This window comes from Scyliorhinus torazame, chromosome 9, assembly GCF_047496885.1.
Source record: "Scyliorhinus torazame isolate Kashiwa2021f chromosome 9, sScyTor2.1, whole genome shotgun sequence".
NCBI lineage: Eukaryota > Metazoa > Chordata > Chondrichthyes > Carcharhiniformes > Scyliorhinidae > Scyliorhinus > Scyliorhinus torazame.
In genome coordinates this window covers 150094192-150115621 of record NC_092715.1, presented here as the reverse complement: position 1 = coordinate 150115621, position 21430 = coordinate 150094192, and the positions used below count along the sequence as shown (strand labels likewise).

The window sequence follows — 21430 nt, the reverse complement described above, 5'->3', positions numbered from 1 at the left end:
CCATTGCCCGACCTTCAATGTGTCTCGTCACATCCTCAAAGAATTCAACAAGGCTTGTGAGGCATGACCTGCCCCTCACAAAGCCATGCTGACTATCTTTAATCAAACTATGTTTTTCTAAATAATCATAAATCCTATCTCTCAGAATCCTTTCCAATATTTTGCTCACCACAGACGTACGACTGATGGGTCTGTAATTCCCAGAAATTTCCCTATTCCCTTTCTTGAATAGGGGAACAACATTTGCTTCCTTCCAATCATCCGGTACTACTCCAGTGGAGAGTGAGGACGCAATGATCATCGCCAACGGCACAGCAATCTCTTCCCGTAGCAACCTTCGGTATATCCCGTCAGGCCCAGGGGACTTATCTATCCTAATGCTTTTCAAAATCTCCAGCACATCCTCCTTCTTAACATCAACCTGTTTGAGTCTATTAACCTGGTTCACACTGTTCTCATGGGCAACAAGGTCCCTCTCTCTAGTGAATACTGAAGCAAAGTATTTATTTAGGGCTTTCCCCCATCTCTTCAGACTCTAGGCACAAGCTCCATCCACTAACTCTGATCGGCCCTACTCTCACTCTGATCATCCTCTTATTTCTCACATAGTGCAGAATGCCTTGGGGTTTTCCCTAATCGTTCCCGCCAGGGCTTTTTCATGCCCCCTTCTAGCTCTCCTCAGTCCATTTTTGAGTTCCTTCCTGGCTACCTTGTAACCCTCTAGAGCCGAGTCAGATCGTTGCTTCCTCAACCTTACGCAAGCTTCCTTCTTCCTCTTGACTAGAGGCTCCACTTCTCTTGTCATCCAAGGCTCCTTCACCTTACCATTCCTTCCTCGTCTCAGTGGGACAAAACAATTCAGCACTCGCAGCATGTGCTCCTTAAACAATCCCCACATTACTATTGTGCATTCCCCAAGAACAATTGTTTCCACTTTATGCTCCTCAGCTCCTATCTAACAACCGTTCCTGCCCCTGTGAAATCCATGTCTCCGTAATGGCCACAACATCATAGTTCCAAGTACTGATCCATGCTCTAAGTTCATCTCCCTTATTCCTGACACTCCTTGCATTGAAACAGACACACTTTAACCCATTCCACTGAGTGCAACTTTACCCTATCAACGGTCTACCTTCCTCACAGACTTGCTGCATACTATTTCTGCCTGTTCAACAACTACCCTATCCTCTGATCCATAGCTCAGGTTCCCATCCCCCTGCCAAACTAGTTTAAACCCTCCCGAAGAGTCGAGCAAACCTCCCACCCAGGATATTGGTGCCCCTCCAGTTTAGGTGCAATCCGTCCTTCATGTACAGGTCCCACCTTCCCCAGAAGATATCCCAATGATCCACATATCAGAAGCCTTCCCTCCTGCACCAGCCCTGTAGCCACGTGTTCAGCTGCACTCGCTCTCTGTTCCTTGCCTCACTTGCACGTGGTTGCAATCCTGAGATCACTTCTCTGCTTGTCCTGCTCTTTAGCTTCCAAGTTAACTCCGTAAAATCACTTTTTAGATCCTTATCCCTTTTCTTAGCTATGTCATTGGTGCCTATGTGCACCACGACTTCTGGTTGTTCCCCCTCCACCTTAAGAATCCTGTAGACTCGATCTGATATATCCCTGGCTCTGGCACCCGGGAGGCAACATACCTTCCGGGAGTCTCGCTTGCGACCACAGAATCTCCCATCTATTCCCCTAACCATTGAGTCTCCTATCACTATTGCTTTTCCATTCTCCCCCCTTCCCTTCTGAGCCACAAAGCCAGACTCAGTGCCAGAGACCGGGCTGCTAGGGCCTTCTCCCTGTAGGTCATCCCCCCCAACAGCATCCAAAACGGTCCACTTGTTTTGAAGAGGAACGGCCACGAGGGATCCCTGCACTGTCTGCCCATTTGTTTTCTTTCCCCTGATTGTTACCCAGCTACTTTTGTCCTGTACCTTGGGTGTGGTTACCTCCCTGTAACTCTTCTCTATTACCCCCTCTGCCTCCCGGGTGATCCGAAGTTCATCCAGCTCCAGTTCCCTAACACGGTCTGTGAGGAGCTGGAGTTGGGTGCACTTCCCGCAGGTACCGTCAGCGGGGACACCGGTGGTATCCCTCACCACCCACATCCTACAGGAGGAGCATGCAATTGCCCTAGCCTCCATCCCCTCTTACCTTACAGAATATAGCTGCACTGTGGTGCAACTGGAACTCCGCTCTCCGGCTCTGCTCCCAGTCAGCTGCAGTCTCTCTAAACTCCCGACTCCCTTCACGCTCTTTGAGGAAATGTAGGAAAGGAAATAAAAGGAGAACCGTACTCCCTCCTCACCTAACTCCCTCAGTCACCAAACTCTCACTATAGTACTCAAATGCACCCAAATTCAGCACTCAGTGCAAAGAAAGTCTGCACTGTAGCTGGCTCACATTTACACTGTGACTCTAGCTTGTATTCACACTTGGGTTGCAATGTCAAAAAAAGCTCAATGATCTCTTGAGACCAGCAGAGTAAGACCTCATTTTGTATATTCGTGTACCAGAAAAACAAATGAGGATTAAATATCATGAGACAAAACAACAAGGACAATCATGACTCACCTTATTCTTTTCAAAATAGCATTTTGATCCAAAAGAAAAAAGAAGTGGCTTTTTGTAGTCCAAAGGATGCTTACGGTGAACATCATCAGCTTTATACTGAAGCATTCGCCCAGTTTTATTCATCATCCAATAGGGGCTGTACAATTCTAGCATCACATGTCCAACATTGTATGTTGTATGGATTGCAATATCCATTTCACTCTCTTCACCATCAAAATAGCAATTAAATTTGATTAGTTCAATATCTGGTTGACTGCTTTTGATTTCGTATTCTCCTGCCCAATTATGTTCTAAATAGTCAATAATTGTCAGTGCCAGTTTGGTTTTGTCCAGTACAGCATCATGAAGCTGGGCAGAATGTCCTTCATCTAGAGTCAACCTTTGTTTCATACTTTCCTGCAACAAGAGTTGTTTTTATTGTATGATTATTGTATTTATTTTTCAACATCTTCAGCATATTTGCATGTATAAAATACGTTCTGACAAACACTGGAGAACAAAAATTGTGTGGCACTATTATTTCACAAAGGAATTTACAAACTTCTGAAATAGTATCATAGCCATTGTTGGGTTACACTAGATATTTGTTAAATAACACTGTTATTCAGTTGTAGTAGCTGAGCTAAATATGAACAACTGAAAACTGTAAAAGTTCATGAGAGGAAGTTCTGTAGATAGATTAAATATGAAAATTATTTTTGCTTTCCTAGTCTTGTATGCATTATTCATGCCTTTGAAGCAGGCAATATAAAATGACGTAGGAGATGATACTGTTGAAAATATTGTGCTAGGGGCAAGGTACTGGTTTGGATAGAGGATTGGCTGACTGGCAGAAGGCCAGTTTTTCAGAATGGCATCTGATGACTAGTGGTGTTCCGTAGGGATCAGTGTTGGGGCCACAGCTATTCATGATATACATTAACCATCTGGAAGAAGGGACTGAGGGCATTGTTGGTAAGTTTGCAGATGATACGAGGATATGTAGAAGGACAGGTAGTGTTGAGGAAGTGGGGAGGCTGCTGAAGGACTTGGACAGGCTAGGAGAATGGGCAAAGAAGTGGCAGATGGAATACAATGTGGAAAAATGTGAGGTTATGCACTTTGGTGGGAAGAATTAGAGGTTTAGACTATTTTCTCAACGGGGAAAGGCTTTGGAAATCTGAGCACAAAGGAACTTGGGAGTCTTGGTTCAGGATTCTCTTAAGGTTAACATGCAGGTTCTGTTGGCAGTTAGGAAGGCAAATGCATTATAACATTCATTTTGAGAGTGCTAGAATACAAGAGAAGGGGTGTACTGCTGAGGCAGTATAAGGCTCTGGTCAGACCCCATTTGGAATATGGTGAGCAGTTTTGGGCCCCATTTTGAAGGAAAGATGTGCTGGCCTTGGAGGGGTCCAGAAAGATTCCGGCAATTAAGGGCTTGACATATGAGGAGCGGTTGCGGATTCTGGGTCTGTACTCAAATGAAGGGTAGAAGGATGAGTACTGAGAAGCATAGATAGAATGGACATGGAGAAGATGTCTCCACTGATAGGAGTGACTAGAACCAGAGACCACAGCCTCAGACTGAAGGGACGATCCTTTAAAACAGAGATGAAGAGGAATTTCTTCAGCCAGAGAGTGGCGAGTCTGTGGAACTCATTGTCACAGAAAGCTGTGGGGACAAGGCATTGAGTATCTTTGAGACAGAGATAGATAGGTTTTTGATTAATAAGGGGATCAGGGATTATGGGAGAAGGCAGGAGAATGGGGATGAGAAACATTTCCGCCATGACTGAATCGCGCAGCAGACCCGATGGGCCAAATGGCTAACTCTGCTCCTATGTCTTATGGTCTTATAATGAGTAGGGTTTACAAAGGGGGACAGTCTCCCTGTGTCTCTTGCTGGGCGAGTGCAATCGGTGAAGGTTAATATTTTGCCACGGTTGTTGTATTTATTCCAGTACTTGTCGGTGTTTCTAGATGGTTCTGCCATTTATTTTATGGCTCCTACCTGAATTAGATCTTCCAAAATGCATCACCACGCATTTGTCCGGGGTAAATTCCATTTGCCATTTCTCTGCCCAATTTTGCAGCCTATCTGTATCCTGTTGTATTCTCTGACAATCTTCATCACTATCTGCAACTCCTGCAATCTTAGTATCATCCGCAAACTTGCTAATCAGACCGCTTTCTTCCAAGTTATTTATATATATTACAAAGAGCAGAGGTCCCAGAACTGATCCCTGCGGAACGCCACTAGTTACAGACCTCCATTCGGAAAAACACCCTTCCACTGCTTCTTCTATGGCCAAGCCAGTTCTGGGTCCGTCCAGTTAGCTCACCCCTGACCCCATGTGATCTAATCTATTGCAGTAGCCTGCCATGAGGGACCTTATCAAATGCTTTATTAAAGTCCATGTAGACAACATCCACAGCCCTTCCCTCGTCAATCATTTTGTCACCTCCTCAAAAAATTCAATCAAATTAGTGAGACATGACCTCCCTCATACAAAGCCATGCTGTCTGTCGCTAACAAGACCATTCACTTCCAAATGTGCATAGATCCTACCTCGGAGAATCTTTTCCAACAATTTCACTATCACTGATGTCAGGCTCACTGGCCTATAATTACCCAGATTATCCTTGCAACCCTTCTTAAATAACGGTACAACATTGGCTATCCTCCAATCCTCTGGGATCTCACCTGTGGTCAATGAGGACACAAAGATTTCTGTCAGAGGCCCAGCGATTTCATCTCTTGTCTCCCTCAGTAATCTGGGATAGATGCCATCGGGTCCTGGGGATTTGTCTACCTTAATGCTTTTTAACACACCTAACACTTCCTCCCTTGTAATACTGACTACGACATAGTGTCGTAACAAGCCGAACAAATCTGGTATGATATATGACGGTTAGAAGAGAAACGCACATCAAACAAACAATATTTCTAAATGGAAATTCAACGTGAAAATTTTCTGGTTCCTTTTTTCAGTGATTAAATGTTGGATAAATAGAATGGTGAAAATTACATAAATCTATAGAAGGGTTCATTAATTGATTCTAAACTGAATCAAAGTTCTATGCAAAACAGGTAACAAAAACCTTACACTGTTGAAAGCATTAATTAACTGCAACATCAATGAGAAATAACTAATAAACGATTGAACAGAAAAGGTTAGAACATGTTAATTTATTCTGTCAGTAGGTAATAGATTTTGTGAATTAGAACTCAAAAGTAATAGTGTGTCTGGGTCCTTGTTTCTGGCAATAAGATTTTACTCTATGTGGAGAAAGAATAATTGAAAAATATAAATGTTATTATTAATACACAAAATACACAGGCAACGTACCTCCATTAAGGAAACACTGACAGTAAAAGGCAGAAGGTTTTGTAGAATTGCACTGGGCCATAAATGAAGAACATAAGCATTATTATTTTCATCAGGATTGTCAGATGCCAGCGTGTCTAGCATTGCAACAATATTGATCGTTACAGAATCCAGCTCATCACCTCCAGAAAACTGGCATTTGCGATGAAATACTATTTCAGTACTTGTGTTTACATGACCAAATGTGATAGCTTCACAGAGATCTAGTTTCTTGTCATTCATCATCAGCTGCAAGCGAAGATCTGATCTGCAAAAGCATTAAACAAATAACGTGTTAAAATTAGGTATTTTAATTTTCAGTAAGTATGAATTAAAAGAAAAACAGAGTTAATGTTTTGGAAGTTCCAAAGAAGTCATATTGGACTCAAAACGTTAACTCTGTTTCTTTCTCCACAGATGCTTCCAGAGCTGCTACATTTTTCCAGCACTTCGTTTTTATTTCAGATCACCAACATCCACAGTGTTTTGCTTTTATTATATAAATAAAAAGTGCATTCTACAATTTGACAGGGTATAAAAACAGATAAAACAGGAGTAAATTCACAAAGAACAAACAAAGAACAAAGAAATGTACAGCACAGGAACAGGCCCTTCGGCCCTCCAAGCCCGTGCCGACCATACTGCCCGACTAAACTACAATCTTCTACACTTCCTGGGTCCGTATCCTTCTATTCCCATCCTATTCATATATTTGTCAAGATGCCCCTTAAATGTCCCTATCGTCCCTGCTTCCACTACCTCCTCCGGTAGTGAGTTCCAGGCACCCACTACCCTCTGCGTAAAAAACTTGCCTCGTACATCTACTCTAAACCTTGCCCCTCTCACCTTAAACCTATGCCCCCTAGTAATTGACCCCTCTACCCTGGGGAAAAGCCTCTGACTATCCACTCTGTCTATGCCCCTCATAATTTTGTATACCTCTATCAGGTCTCCCCTCAACCTCCTTCGTTCCAGTGAGAACAAACCGAGTTTATTCAATCGCTCCTCATAGCTTATGCCCTCCATACCAGGCAACATTCTGGTAAATCTCTTCTGCACCCTCTCTAAAGCCTCCACATCCTTCTGGTAGTGTGGCGACCAGAATTGAACACTATACTCCAAGTGTGGCCTAACTAAGGTTCTATACAACTGCAACATGACTTGCCAATTCTTATACTCAATGCCCCGGCCAATGAAGGCAAGCATGCCGTATGCCTTCTTGACTACCTTCTCCACCTGTGTTGCCCCTTTCAATGACCTGTGGATCTGTACTCCTAGATCTCTTTGACTTTCAATACTCTTGAGGGTTCTACCATTCACTGTATATTCCCTACCTGCATTAGCCCTTCCAAAATGCATTACCTCACATTTGTCCGGATTAAACTCCATCTGCCATCTCTCCGCCCAAGTCTCCAGACAATCTAAATCCTGCTGTATCCTCCGACAGTCCTCATCGCTATCCGCAATTCCACCAACCTTTGTGTCGTCTGCAAACTTACTAATCAGACCAGTTACATTTTCCTCCAAATCATTTATATATACTACAAAGAGCAAAGGTCCCAGCACTGATCCCTGTGGAACACCACTGGTCACAGCCCTCCAATTAGAAAAGCATCCCTCCATTGCTACCCTCTGCCTTCTATGGCCTAGCCAGTTCTGTATCCACCTTGCCAGTTCACCCCTGATCCCGTGTGACTTCACCTTTTGTACTAGTCTACCATGAGGGACCTTGTCAAAGGCCTTACTGAAGTCCATATAGACAACATCTACTGCCCTACCTGCATCAATCATCTTAGTGACCTCCTCGAAAAACTCTATCAAGTTAGTGAGACACGACCTCCCCTTCACAAAACCGTGCTGCCTCTCACTAATACGTCCATTTGCTTCCAAATGGGAGTAGATCCTGTCTCGAAGAATTCTCTCCAGTAATTTCCCTACCACTGAAGTAAGGCTCACCGGCCTGTAGTTCCCGGGATTATCCTTGCTACCCTTCTTAAACAGAGGAACAACATTGGCTATTCTCCAGTCCTCCGGGACATCCCCTGAAGACAGCGAGGATCCAAAGATTTCTGTCAAGGCCTCAGCAATTTCCTCTCCAGCCTCCTTCAGTATTCTGGGGTAGATCCCATCAGGCCCTGGGGACTTATCTACCTTAATATTTTTTAAGACACCCAACACCTCGTCTTTTTGGATGACAATGTGACCCAGGCTATCTACACCCCCTTCTCCAGACTCAACATCTACCAATTCCTTCTCTTTGGTGAATACTGATGCAAAGTATTCATTTAGTACCTCGCCCATTTCCTCTGGCTCCACACATAGATTCCCTTGCCTATCCTTCAGTGGGCCAACCCTTTCCCTGGCTACCCTCTTGCTTTTTATGTACGTGTAAAAAGCCTTGGGATTTTCCTTAACCCTATTTGCCAATGACTTTTCATGACCCCTTCTAGCCCTCCTGACTCCTTGTTTAAGTTCCTTCCTACTTTCCTTATATGCCACACAGGCTTCGTCTGTTCCCAGCCTTTTAGCCCTGACAAATGCCTCCTTTTTCTTTTTGACGAGGCCTACAATATCACTCGTCATCCAAGGTTCCCGAAAATTGCCGTATTTATCTTTCTTCCTCACAGGAACATGCCTGTCCTGTATTCCTTTCAACTGACACTTGAAAGCCTCCCACATGTCAGATGTTGATTTGCCCTCAAACATCCGCCCCCAATCTATGTTCTTCAGTTCCCGCCTAATATTGTCATAATTAGCCTTCCCCCAATTTAGCACATTCATCCTCGGACCACTCTTATCCTTGTCCACCAGTACTTTAAAACTTACTGAATTGTGGTCACTGTTACCGAAATGCTCCCCTACTGAAACATCTACCACCTGGCCGGGCTCATTCCCCAATACCAGGTCCAGTACTGCCCCTTCCCTAGTTGGACTGTTTACATATTGTTTTAAGAAGCCCTCCTGGATGCTCCTTACAAACTCCGCCCCGTCTCAGCCCCTGGCACTAAGTGAGTCCCAGTCAATATTGGGGAAGTTGAAGTCTCCCATCACCACAACCCTGTTGTTTTTACTCTTTTCCAAAATCGGTCTACCTATCTGCTCCTCTATCTCCCGCTGGCTGTTGGGAGGCCTGTAGTATACCCCCAACATTGTGACTGCACCCTTCTTATTCCTGATCTCTACCCATATAGCCTCACTGCCCTCTGAGGTGTCCTCTCGCAGTATAGCTGTGATATTCTCCCGAACAAGTAGCGCAACTCCGCCTCCCCTTTTACATCCCCCTCTATCCCGCCTGAAACATCTAAATCCTGGAACGTTTAGCTGCCAATCCTGCCCTACCCTCAACCAGGTCTCTGTAATGGCAATAACATCATAGTTCCAAGTAGTAATCCAAGCTCTAAGTTCATCTGCCTTACCCGTAATGCTCCTTGCATTAAAACATATGCACTTCAGGCCACCAGACCCACTGTGTTCAGCAACTTTTCCCCGTCTGCTCTGCCTCAGAGCCACACTGTCCCTATTCCCTAGTTCTCCCTCAATGCTCTCACCTTCTGACCTATTGCTCCCGTACCCACCCCCCTGCCATACTAGTTTAAACCCTCCCGTGTGACACTAGCAAACCTCGCGGCCAGGATATTTATGCCTCTCCGGTTTAGATGCAACCCGTCCATCTTATACAGGTCACACCTGCCCCGGAAGAGCTCCCAGTGGTCCAGAAAACGGAAACCCTCCCTCCTACACCAGCTGTTTAGCCACGTGTTTGTCTGCTCTATCTTCCTATTTCTAGCCTCACCGGCACGTGGCACAGGGAGTAATCCCGAGATTACAACCCTCGAGGTCCTGTCTTTTAACTTTCTGCCTAGCTCCCTGAACTCCTGCTGCAGGACCTCATGCCCCTTCCTGCCTATGTCGTTAGTACCAATATGTACAACGACCTCTGCCTGTTTGCCCTCCCCCTTCAGGATTCCCTCTACCCGTTCGGAGACATCCTGGACCCTGGCACCAGGGAGGCAACATACCATCCTGGAGTCTCTTTCACGTCCACAGAAGCGCCTATCTGTGCCCCTGACTATAGAGTCCCCTATTACTATTACTCTTCTGCGCTTTGACCCTCCCTTCTGAACATCAGAGCCAGCCGTGGTGCCACTGCTCTGGCTGCTGCTGTTTTCCCCTGATAGGCTATCCCCCCCGACAGTATCCAAAGGGGTATATCTGTTCGAGAGGGGGACAACCACAGGGGATTCCTGCACTGACTGCCTGCCCTTTCTGGTGGTCACCCATTTCTCTGCCTGCACCTTGGGTGTGACCACATTTACATAACTGCGATCTATGACGCTTTCCGCCACCTGCATGCTCCTAAGTGCATCCAATTGCTGCTCCAACCGAACCATGCGGTCTGTGAGGAGCTCCAGTTGGGTGCACTTTCTGCAGATGAAGTCATCCGGGACGCTGGAAGCATCCCGGACCTGCATCACAGTCAGAGCACAGCACCCCTCTAACTGACATTGCGTCAATTAATTAAAATTAAAATTTGTCTTTTTTTTTTAAATACTTTTTTTAAAATTTCAAAGTTACTGTCAACTATCTGTTTCCTAGCACTAGATTTCTAATAGAAATGCGATAGCTAACTATAATACTCTCCGATCTCTGGCTTAGATATCCTCTAAATTATAATTAAGTTATTATGTTTAATTAGTTACCAAATACTCAATTTTTTTAAAAATTTAGGTTAGAATCCCAACCAGCCACTCTGGCCACAGCTTTTCTGTGATGTCACTTCAGTTTCCCCCCGACACACAATTTGAAAAAAGGTATAAAAGTAAAAATAAGTAAAAATCACTTACTTACCTTCTGAGTGTCTTAGATGTTCTCAGGTTCTCTCGCTGACAGAGACTGCTCCTCCACCTCCGAACCTTGACCTGCACAATGCTAATAATATAATAATAATATCATATGGCACTTACCTCACACCAATAGGTCTCGGGTTTCCTCTCCACCAGAATTTATTGGTTGGAGGGGCGGGGGGGGGGACTTGCCAGAGGTCCGCGGGTCGAACTTCCGGTTCCCGCCTTATATAAAAACAAATAAAACAGAAAAGAAGAACAGACACGGGACCAGGCAAGGCTTTTTAAATTCACTACTCACCTCCAAGAAGGCCCCTGCGCACCGCTGCCGCCGAAATCCAAAGGGCTGCTCCTGTAAAGGTAAGGCTTTTTAAATTCACTACTCACCTCCAAGAAGGCCCCTGCGCACCGCTGCCGCCGAAATCCAAAGGGCTGCTCCTGTAAAGGTAAGGCTTTTTAAATTCACTACTCACCTCCAAGAAGGCCCCTGCGCACCGCTGCCGCCGAAATCCAAAGGGCTGCTCCTGTAAAGGAAAGGCTTTTTAAAGTAAGTACTCACCTCCCAGAAGGCCCCTGCGCACCGCTGCCGCCGAAATCCAAAGGGCTGCTCCTGTAAAGGTAAGGCTTTTTAAATTCACTACTCACCTCCAAGAAGGCCCCTGCGCACCGCTGCCGCCGAAATCCAAAGGGCTGCTCCTGTAAAGGTAAGGCTTTTTAAATTCACTACTCACCTCCAAGAAGGCCCCTGCGCACCGCTGCCGCCGAAATCCAAAGGGCTGCTCCTGTAAAGGTAAGGCTTTTTAAAGTAAGTACTCACCTCCCAGAAGGCCCCTGCGCACCGCTGCCGCCGAAATCCAAAGGGCTGCTCCTGTAAAGGTAAGGCTTTTTAAATTCACTACTCACCTCCAAGAAGGCCCCTGCGCACCGCTGCCGCCGAAATCCAAAGGGCTGCTCCTGTAAAGGTAAGGCTTTTTAAAGTAAGTACTCACCTCCCAGAAGGCCCCTGCGCACCGCTGCCGCCGAAATCCAAAGGGCTGCTCCTGTAAAGGTAAGGCTTTTAAAATTCACTACTCACCTCCAAGAAGGCCCCTGCGCACCGCTGCTGCCGAAATCCAAAGGGCTGCTCCTGAAAAGGTAAGGCTTTTTAAATTCACTACTCCCCTCCAAGAAGGCCCCTGCGCACCGCTGCCGCCGAAATCCAAAGGGGATCGGCGGCTTTTTCCCGCACCTCTCGGGTCGGGTGTGCACCTGAACTTTGTATGTAATATACTGGCCTTGAAAGTTTTCAAAATTTGGCCTCTGACATGTCAAAATAGTCGAACAGATAAATGAGTTGCTTTTTTTGCCTGAAACCTTTTACTAAAAACATACAAAGATACTTTGATAACTTATTGGAAATGTGCTTATTTTTAGGAATTGATTTATTGATGACACCTGAAGAGAAAGTCAACCTCTATACAGCAATCGGATATAGCGAAGCTGCAGTGGACCCAACGATGCCTAAAAGAGTATGTTTTATAAAACTAGTTTAAGTTGTTCCTGTATGATCATTTGGCACTTTAAACTAAAGATTGGGGGGTAAGGGAAAGTCAGGGAACCAAGAGGTGAAGTAATCAGTGGGAAGCGTAGCTGCTTAGGAATACAAAAAAGCACGAAAAGACAAAACTCAGGAGAGGTCACGATAGTCCCCATCCCACAAAATATGACAGTGTATGGAAAGGCTCAGTAAACCAAGGTCCACCACACTAAGAAAACAAAAAGGGACGGTCAATAGAGAATTAAAGGTGCTATATTTAAATGCGCGCAGTGTACGGAACAAGGTAGATGAGCTTGTGGCCCAGATTGTGACTGGCAGGTATGATGTGGTAGGCATCACAGAGACATGGTTGCAGGGGGTTCAGGACTGGCATTTAAACATCCAGGGATTCACAACCTATCGAAAAGACAGGGAGGTGGGCAGAGGGGGCGGGGTTGCCTTGTTAATTAGGAATGAAATTAAATCAATAGCACTAAATGTCATAGAGTCAGATGATGTGGAGTCTGTGTGGGTATAGTTGAGGAACCACAAAGGCAAAAAAACCATAATGGGAGTTATGTACAGGCCTCCTAACAGTGGTCAGGACCGGGGGCACAAAATGCACCATGAAATAGAAAGTGCATGTCAGAAAGGCAAGGTCACAGTGATCATGGGGGACTTCAATATGCAGGTGGACTGGGTAAATAATGCTGCCAGTGGACCCAAGGAAAGGGAATTCATTGAATGTTTACAGGAGGGCTTTTTGGAACAGCTTGTGATGGAGCCCACGAGGGAACAGGCCATTCTGGACTTAGTGTTATGTAATGAGCCAGACTTGATTAAAGATCTTAAAGTAAGGGAGCACTTAGGAGGCAGTGATCATAATATGGTAGAATTCAATCTCCAATTTGAAAGAAAGAAGGTAGAATCAGATGTAAAGGTGTTACAGTTAAATAAAGGTAACTACAGGGGCATGAGGGAGGAACTGACGAAAATCGACTGGGAGCAGAGCCTAGTGGGAAAGACAGTAGAACAGCAATGGCAGGAGTTTCTGGGAGTAATTGAGGACACAGTGCAGAGGTTCATCCCAAAGAAAAGAAAGGTTATCAGAGGGGGGATTAGGCAGCCATGGCTGACAAAGGAAGTTAGGGAATGCATCAAAGCAAAAGAGAAAGCCTATGATGTGGCAAAGAGTAGTGGGAAGTCAGAAGATTGGGAAGGCTACAAAAACAAACAGAGGATAACAAAGAGAGAAATAAGGAAAGAGAGGATCAAATATGAAGGTAGGCTAGCCAGTAACATTAGGAATGATAGGAAAAGTTTCTTTAAATACATTAAAAACAAACGGGAGGCAAAAGTTGACATTGGGCCGCTCCAAAATGACGCTGGTAATTTTGTGATGGGAGACAAGGAAATAGCTGAGGAACTAAATAAGTACTTTGCGTCAGTCTTCACAGTAGAAGACATGAGTAATATCCCACCAATTCCGGAGAGTCAGGGGGCAGAGTTGAATATGGTAGCCATCACAAAGGAGAAAGTGCTAGAGAAACTAAGAGGCCTAAAAATTGATAAATCTCTGGGCCCAGATGGACTACATCCTAGAGTTCTAAAGGAGATAGCTGAAGAAATAGTGGAGGCGTTAGTTATGATCTTTCAAAAGTCACTGAAGTCCGGGGAAGTCCCAGAGGATTGGAAAATCGCTGTTGTAACCCCCCTGTTCAAGAAGGGAACAAGGAAAAAGATGGAAAATTATAGGCCAATTAGCCTAACCTCGGTTGTTGGCAAGATTCTAGAATCCATTGTTAAGGATGAGATTTCTAAATTCTTGGAAGTGCAGGGTCAGATTAGGACAAGTCAGCATGGATTTAGTAAGGGGAGGTCGTGCCTGACAAACCTGTTAGAGTTCTTTGAAGAGATAACAAATAGGTTAGACCAAGGAGAGCCAATGGATGTTATCTCTCTTGACTTCCAAAAGGCCTTTGATAAGGTGCCTCACGGGAGACTGCTGAGTAAAATAAGGGCCCATGGTATTCGAGGCAAGGTACTAACATGGATTGACGATTGGCTGTCAGGCAGAAGGCAGAGTGTTGGGAAAAAAGGTTCTTTTTCGGAATGGCAACCGGTGACGAGTGGTGTCCCGCAGGGTTCAGTGTTGGGGCCACAGCTGTTCTCTTTATATATTAACGATCTAGATGACGGGACTGGGGGCATTCTGGCTAAGTTTGCCGATGATACAAAGATAGGTGGAGGGGCAGGTAGTATGGAGGAGGTGGGGAGGCTGCAGAAAGATTTAGACAGTTTAGGAGAGTGGTCCAAGAAATGGCTGATGAAATTCAACGTGGGAAAGTGCGAGGTCTTGCACTTTGGAAAAAAGAATAGAGGCATGGACTATTTTCTAAACGGTGACAAAATTCATAATGCTGAAGTGCAAAGGGACTTGGGAGTCCTAGTCCAGGATTCTCTAAAGGTAAACTTGCAGGTTGAGTCCGTAATTAAGAAAGCAAATGCAATGTTGTCATTCATCTCAAGAGGCTTGGAATATAAAAGCAGGGATGCACTTCTGAAGCTTTATAAAGCATTAGTTAGGCCCCATTTAGAATACTGTGAGCAATTTTGGGCCCCACACCTCAGGAAGGACATACTGGCACTGGAGCGGGTCCAGCGGAGATTCACACGGATGATCCCAGGAATGGTAGGCCTAACATACGATGAACGTCTGAGGATCCTGGGATTATATTCATTGGAGTTTAGGAGGTTGAGGGGAGATCTAATAGAAACTTACAAGATAATGAATGGCTTAGATAGGGTGGATGTAGGGAAGTTGTTTCCATTAGCAGGGGAGACTAGGACCCGGGGGCACAGCCTTAGAATAAAAGGGAGTCACTTTAGAACAGAGATGAGGAGAAATTTCTTCAGCCAGAGAGTGGTGGGTCTGTGGAATTCATTGCCACAGAGGGCGGTGGAGGCCGGGACGTTGAGTGTCTTTAAGACAGAAGTTGATAAATTCTTGATTTCTCGAGGAATTAAGGGCTATGGAGAAAGAGCGGGTAAATGGAGTTGAAATCAGCCATGATTGAATGGCGGAGTGGACTCGATGGGCCGAATGGCCTTACTTCCGCTCCTATGTCTTATGGTCTTATGGCACAGCATAGTAAATTAAACAAAGGATGCTGTTGGATATTTTATTCCATAACCACTGCGAATTTAACCATACGGGAGTTAATGTGCCTTGCTTTCGCCGGATGATTGTTTTATATATTTTTGTGATATGAATTGTTTTCTCCCATGGTGTTGCTCATGGGTAAGCAACATTTTAAAACAAAATTATTTTTTCTTCTAACTATTTCCATCCTGTTAACTGAAAATGTGGCTAGGTATTTTTGTTTATGTTATTTACACTGGGGGATCTGAGGGGGTGTATACACCTGTTGAGTTAAGTCGGGGGTGTTAATGTAAATGTATTATTTATGTACAGGGGGGTAGGGGTTTAGGGGGTTGCTTTTTTAGATTGTGTTTTGTACTTAACCCTGTTGGGTTCTTTTTTCTTTCTCATTTTGTTATTGATATTTTATGAAAACCTTTAATAAAAATTATTTAAAAAAGAAAAGAAAATGTGGCTAGGGGGCAGCATGGTGGCGCAGTGGTTAGCATTGCGGCCTCACGGTGCCGAGGTCCCAGGTTCAATCCCGGCTCTGGGTCACTGTCCATGTGGAGTTTGCACATTCTCCCCGAGTTTGCGTGGGTTTCGCCCCCAAAACCCCAAAAATGCGCAAGCTAGGTGGATTGGCCACGCTAAATTGCCCCTTAATTGGAACAAATGAATTGGGTGCTCTAAATTTTTTTTTTAAATAGAAAATGTGGCTAGAAATATCCTTTCAAGGGCTCCAGATTCTTCGGATTATGTATCTGGTCAAGCTATTGATTTGTTTCAGTAGAGGATTGGAGTCTTGCTATTGGCAGCCATGTTTACCATCTACAAGATGCACTGCAGTAACTCGTCAAGGTTCCTTCGGCAGTACCTTCCAAACCCATGACTGATACCTTCTAGAATGACAAGAGCAGCAGATACCTGGGAACTTCACCACCTCGAATTTTCCTTCTAAGTCACTCACCACCCTGATTTGGATATATACCGCTGTTTGTTCAGTGTCGCTGGGGCAAAATCCTGGAATTCCCTCCCTAACAGCACTGTGGGTGTGCCTGCACCTCGGGGACTGCAGCGGTCCAAGAAGGCAGCTCACCACCACCTTATGAAGGGCAACTAAGGACGGGCAATAGATGCTGGCCGAACCAGCTGCGCTCACATCCCATGAATGAATTTTTAAAATTTAAGAAGCCTGATGCTGGAAGCAGTGTACTGTTAGTTAGAAATCAATACTTGCAGAAGTTCTATGGTTTAATGCAGTCCTGAATAGGGAATCACAATTGGCATGATCTATAATACTATAATTTCCCTCTTTTTTTTGAATGGCACCCCAATGAAGAATTCTCTTGTGGACCAGTCCTGGTGCAAATTACTTTTTCTAGACATTCTTCTCGCAGCTAAAACCTGCGTAGGTGTCCCCTCTTAGAATTTGCAGACATGTGGGGAAGCATAACTTCAGTCACATGGACCCTGGGAATTAGCAGAGAACATTATCCAACATGATAATGGTTGCTCCTGCCACTTCAACAGATGAGTGTTCAAGAAGAATTCCAGTGTCCCTCCATTCCACAAGAGGAAAGATCCCTTCTACGTTCACCCTGTCAAGTCACCTCAGGATCCTGCATGTTTCAATCAAGTCACCGCTTACTCTTCTAAATTTCAGCGGATAAGAGCCTAGCTTGTCCAGCCTTTCCTCATAAGATAAGCCACCCATAATCTACTAAACCGCCTCTGAATTGCATCCAATGCACTTCCATCTTTTGTTAAATAGGAGCACCAATACTGTACACAGTACTCCAGATGTGGTCTCCCCAATGCCCTGTACAACTGAAGCATAAACCTCCCTACCCTTGTATTCCATTCCCCTTGCAATAAATAAAAAAATGATATTGGCTTTGCTAATTGCTTGCTGCACTTGTGTTAACTAACCTTTTGTGATTCCTGCACTAGGACACCCAGATCCCTTTGCATCTCTGAGCTCTGAAATGTCTCGGCATTTAGATTTTTTTTTGAAAATATTTTTCTTTGATTTTTAACATATTAACATTTTATACATAAACAAAACAATGGAAAACATCAAAATGAAATGGACAGCCCCCCACTTTACCAATAAATACCCCAATAACCCAAAGAGAAGAAACCACCCCCCTCCCCATCACAGCTGATGGTAACGGTAAAGTGTAGAATAAACAGACCCCTGTCTCTTGTGGAACCCTCCATCACCTCCCTCAAAGCAAACTCAACCTTCTCCAAATACAATAACTTTCTCAAGTCCCCAAGCCACCCTTTGGCAGAGGTTGGAGACCTCCACTCCAACAGGACCCACATGCGAGCAATCTGCGAGGCGAAGGCTAAAACATCTGTCCCGCTCCCGTCTGCAGCTCCGGCAAGTCCGACACCGCAAAAATGGCCCCCCAGGGATGAGGCTCCAAATCCATGTGCAGGATTGCCGACATGGTGCTGAAAATCAACATCCAAAATTTCTCCAACTTTGGGCAGAACCAGAACATATGTACATGATTGACCGGACCTCTCCCACAGCACTTGCAAGTATCCTCCACTCCCTCAAACAGCCGGCTCACCTTCGATCTCGCAGGTGCGCTCTGTGCACCACCTTTAACTGTATTAACCCCAGCCTCGCACATTAGGTTGAAGCTTCACCCTCCCCAAAACCCCCCACCACAACCCCATCTCCAACTCCTCCTCCCACTTGGCCTTAACTCCCTCCAGCGATGCCATATCATTCTCCAAAATCCTCCCATAAATCGCAAAGGTGACCCACCAACACCCCATCCAACAACGAGGAGCGCGGTGTCACCGGAAACATTGGGGAAACTTTTTTTGCAAAATCCAGCACCTGCATATACCTAAAGGCCTTCCCTGTGGAATCCCAACCTTCTCTGTCAACTCCTCAAAGCATGCAAACCGCTCTTCCAAAATACATCCTTTATTTCCATCACCCCTGCATCCTCCCATCCCCGAAACTTGGTATTCAGCCTCGCCAGCTCAAACACTTGATTCTCTCAGACCGGCACTAACTTCGATTCCACCCACCACTTTAAAGTACTGCCGAAATTGCCTCCATATCTTCAACGCGGCCACCACAACCAGACTACCTGACTATTTCCCTGGGGCAAATGGGTATTGGGCTGTTGCCAGTGCCTGCAACCCTGACCCCCTATAAGAGCCTGCCTCCAACCTCACCACCCATTGCCTCTGGCTCCCTACCCAGCCAAGCACCTTCTCGACCTTCGCCGCTCATTAGTAATCCAACAGATTTGGAAGAGCCAAACCCCCTGACTGTCGCCCTCTCTGAAGCACTGTCCACCAAATCCTTGCTACCGCACCTGTCCAGACAAAACGATAAAATCAACTGTTCCACTCCCCTGAAAAACCTTTTGGCAAAAAGACTGGTAAATACAGGAATGAAAATAAAATTCGCGGCAATATATTCATCTTTACCGCCTGCACCCGGCCGCCAATGATAAGGGGAGGTTGTCCCATCTCAACAAATCTGCCTTGACCCAACAAACCATGCTTGTGGAATTTAATTTACAGAACAGTGCCCAGACTGGAGCCACGTGCATCCCCAATTGTCTGATGTGAGCAGTTGCCACACAAAATGACAAGCCCCCCCCCCGCTGCCCAAGCTAGCTCCCACACCTAGAAAAGAAACCAAACAACACCTCATTTCTAAATTCAGTGTATATCCCGAATAAACCCTAAACTACTTGAGCAACCCCATTATAGGCCTCACTGTAGGACCTGGGTTAGAAATATATAACAAAAGGTCACTGGCATACAGGGCCACCTTATGCTCCACACCCCTCCCTTACTATTCCCGTCCACTTATCCGAGCACCTCAGTGCAAAGGCCAAGGACTCTTATCACCAGCACAAACAAGAGGGGTACATGGGACACCCCTGCCTAGTTCCTCTATGCAGCTGAAAATATCCCAAATTCTTCTCGTACATATGAACACTCGCCTTCGGTTCCTTTTTTAAAAATAATTTTTATTAAAGGTTTTCATAAAATATCAATAACAAAATGAAAAAGGAACCCAACAGGGTTAAGTACAAAACACAATCTAAAAAAGCAACCCCCAAACCCCTCCCCGCCCCCCCCTGTACATAAATAATAAATTAACATTAACACCCCGACTTAACACAACAGGTGTATACATCCCCTCAGACCCTCCAGTGTAAATAACATAAACAAAGATAAAGTAAACCCCCCACCCCGAGCTGCTGCTGCCATAGACCAATGTCTATCGTTCTGCCAGAAAGTCTAAGAACGGTTGCCACCGCCTAAAGAACCCTTGTACCGACCCTCTCAAGGCGAATTTCACCCCCTCCAATTTAATGAACCCTGCCATATCGCTGATCCAGGATTCCACGCTTGGGGGCCTCGCCTCTTTCCACTGAAGGAGAATCCTTCGCCGGGCTACCAGGGACGCAAAGGCCAGAATTCCAGCCTCTTTCGCCTCCTGCACTCCCGGCTCCTCTGCCACCCTAAATATTGCGAGCCCCCAGTCCGGTGTGACCCTGGATCCTACCACCCTCGATATCGTCCTCGCTACGCCCTTCCAAAATTCCTCCAACGCTGGGCATGCCCAGAACATATGGGTGTGATTTGCTGGACTCCCTGAGCACCTAACACACCTGTCCTCACCCCCAAAGAACCGGCTCATCCTTGTCCCGGTCATGTGTGCCCTGTGCAGCACCTTAAATTGTATGAGGCTGAGCCTCGCGCACGAAGAGGAAGAGTTCACCCTCCCTAGGGCATCTGCCCACGATCCCTCTTCGATCTCCTCTCCCAACTCCTCCTCCCACTTACCTTTCAACTCCACCACCGAGGCCTCCTCCTCCTCCTGCATCACCTGGTAAGTTTCCGAGATCTTCCCCACTCCCACCCACCCCCCAGAGAGCACCCTGTCCTGTACTGTGTGTGGCAGTAGCCGTGGGAATTCCACCACCTGCCGTCTGGCAAACGCCCTTACCTGTAGGTACCTGAAGGTGTTCCCCGGGGGGGGAGCCCATACTTCTCCTCCAGCTCACCCAAGCTCGTGAACGTCCCATCCACAAACAGGTCCCCCAACTTTCGTATCCCTGCCCTGTGCCACCCCGAAAACCCTCCACCTGTTCTTCCTGGGGCGAACCGGTGGTTCCCCCTTAATGGGGTCCATGCCGAGGCCCCAGCCTCTTCCATGCAGCCCCCTCCCACTCCATCACCCACTTGCGCACCATCGTCGCATTGATGGCCCAGTAGTACCCACAGAGGTTGGGCAGCGCCAGCCCCCCCTATCTCTACTCCGCTCCAGGAACACCCTTCTCACCCTCGGAGTCCCTCGCGCCCACACAAACCCCATTATACTCCTGTTAACCCGCGTGAAAAAAGCCTTCGGGATAAACACTGGGAGGCACTGGAACAGGAACAAAAACCTTGGGAGCACTGTTATTTTGATTGACTGCACCCTACCCGCCAAGGACAGCGGCAACGCGTCCCACCTCTTGAACGCCTCCTCTATTTGCTCCACCAGCCTTGTAAAGTTAAGCCTATGCAGGGCCCCCCAGCTCCTGGCCACCTGGACCCCCAAATATCTGAAGCTCCTCTCCGCCCTTTTTAGTGGGAGCTTGCCAATCCCCCTCTCCTGGCCCCCTAGCTGAACTACGAACAGCTCGCTCTTCCCCATATTGAGCTTGTACCCCGAAAAGTCCCCGAATTCCCTAAGGATCCTCATTATCTCTGGCATTCCTCCCATCGGGTCCGCCACATACAGCAGCAGGTCGTCCGCATAAAGCGACACCCTATGCTCCTCCCCACCCCGCACCAACCCCCTCTAGTTCCTCGACTCTCTCAGTGCCATAGCCAGGGCTCGGATCGGTACAGTTCCTCGTAGAAGTCCCTGAAGACCCCATTGATGCCAACCCCACGCCGCACCACGCTCCCTCCCCTGTCCTTAACTCCCCCGATCTCCCTAGCTGCGTCCCGCTTCCGA

General features: G+C 46.2%; 1 protein-coding gene across 5 annotated transcripts in view; it reads right to left on the bottom strand.

Moving 5' to 3' along the window:
• vps13a (vacuolar protein sorting 13 homolog A) overlaps window positions 1-21430 on the bottom strand; it is a 753359-nt gene that overhangs the window by 259822 nt on the left and 472107 nt on the right. For all 5 annotated transcript variants that reach the window (XM_072516625.1, XM_072516626.1, XM_072516627.1 and 2 more), the window contains 2 exons: window positions 5910-6195; window positions 2578-2973 (listed from right to left, as the gene is read on the bottom strand). In XM_072516625.1, the coding sequence (XP_072372726.1) occupies window positions 2578-2973; window positions 5910-6195 (682 nt within the window). The remainder of the gene's footprint in view (window positions 1-2577; window positions 2974-5909; window positions 6196-21430) is intronic.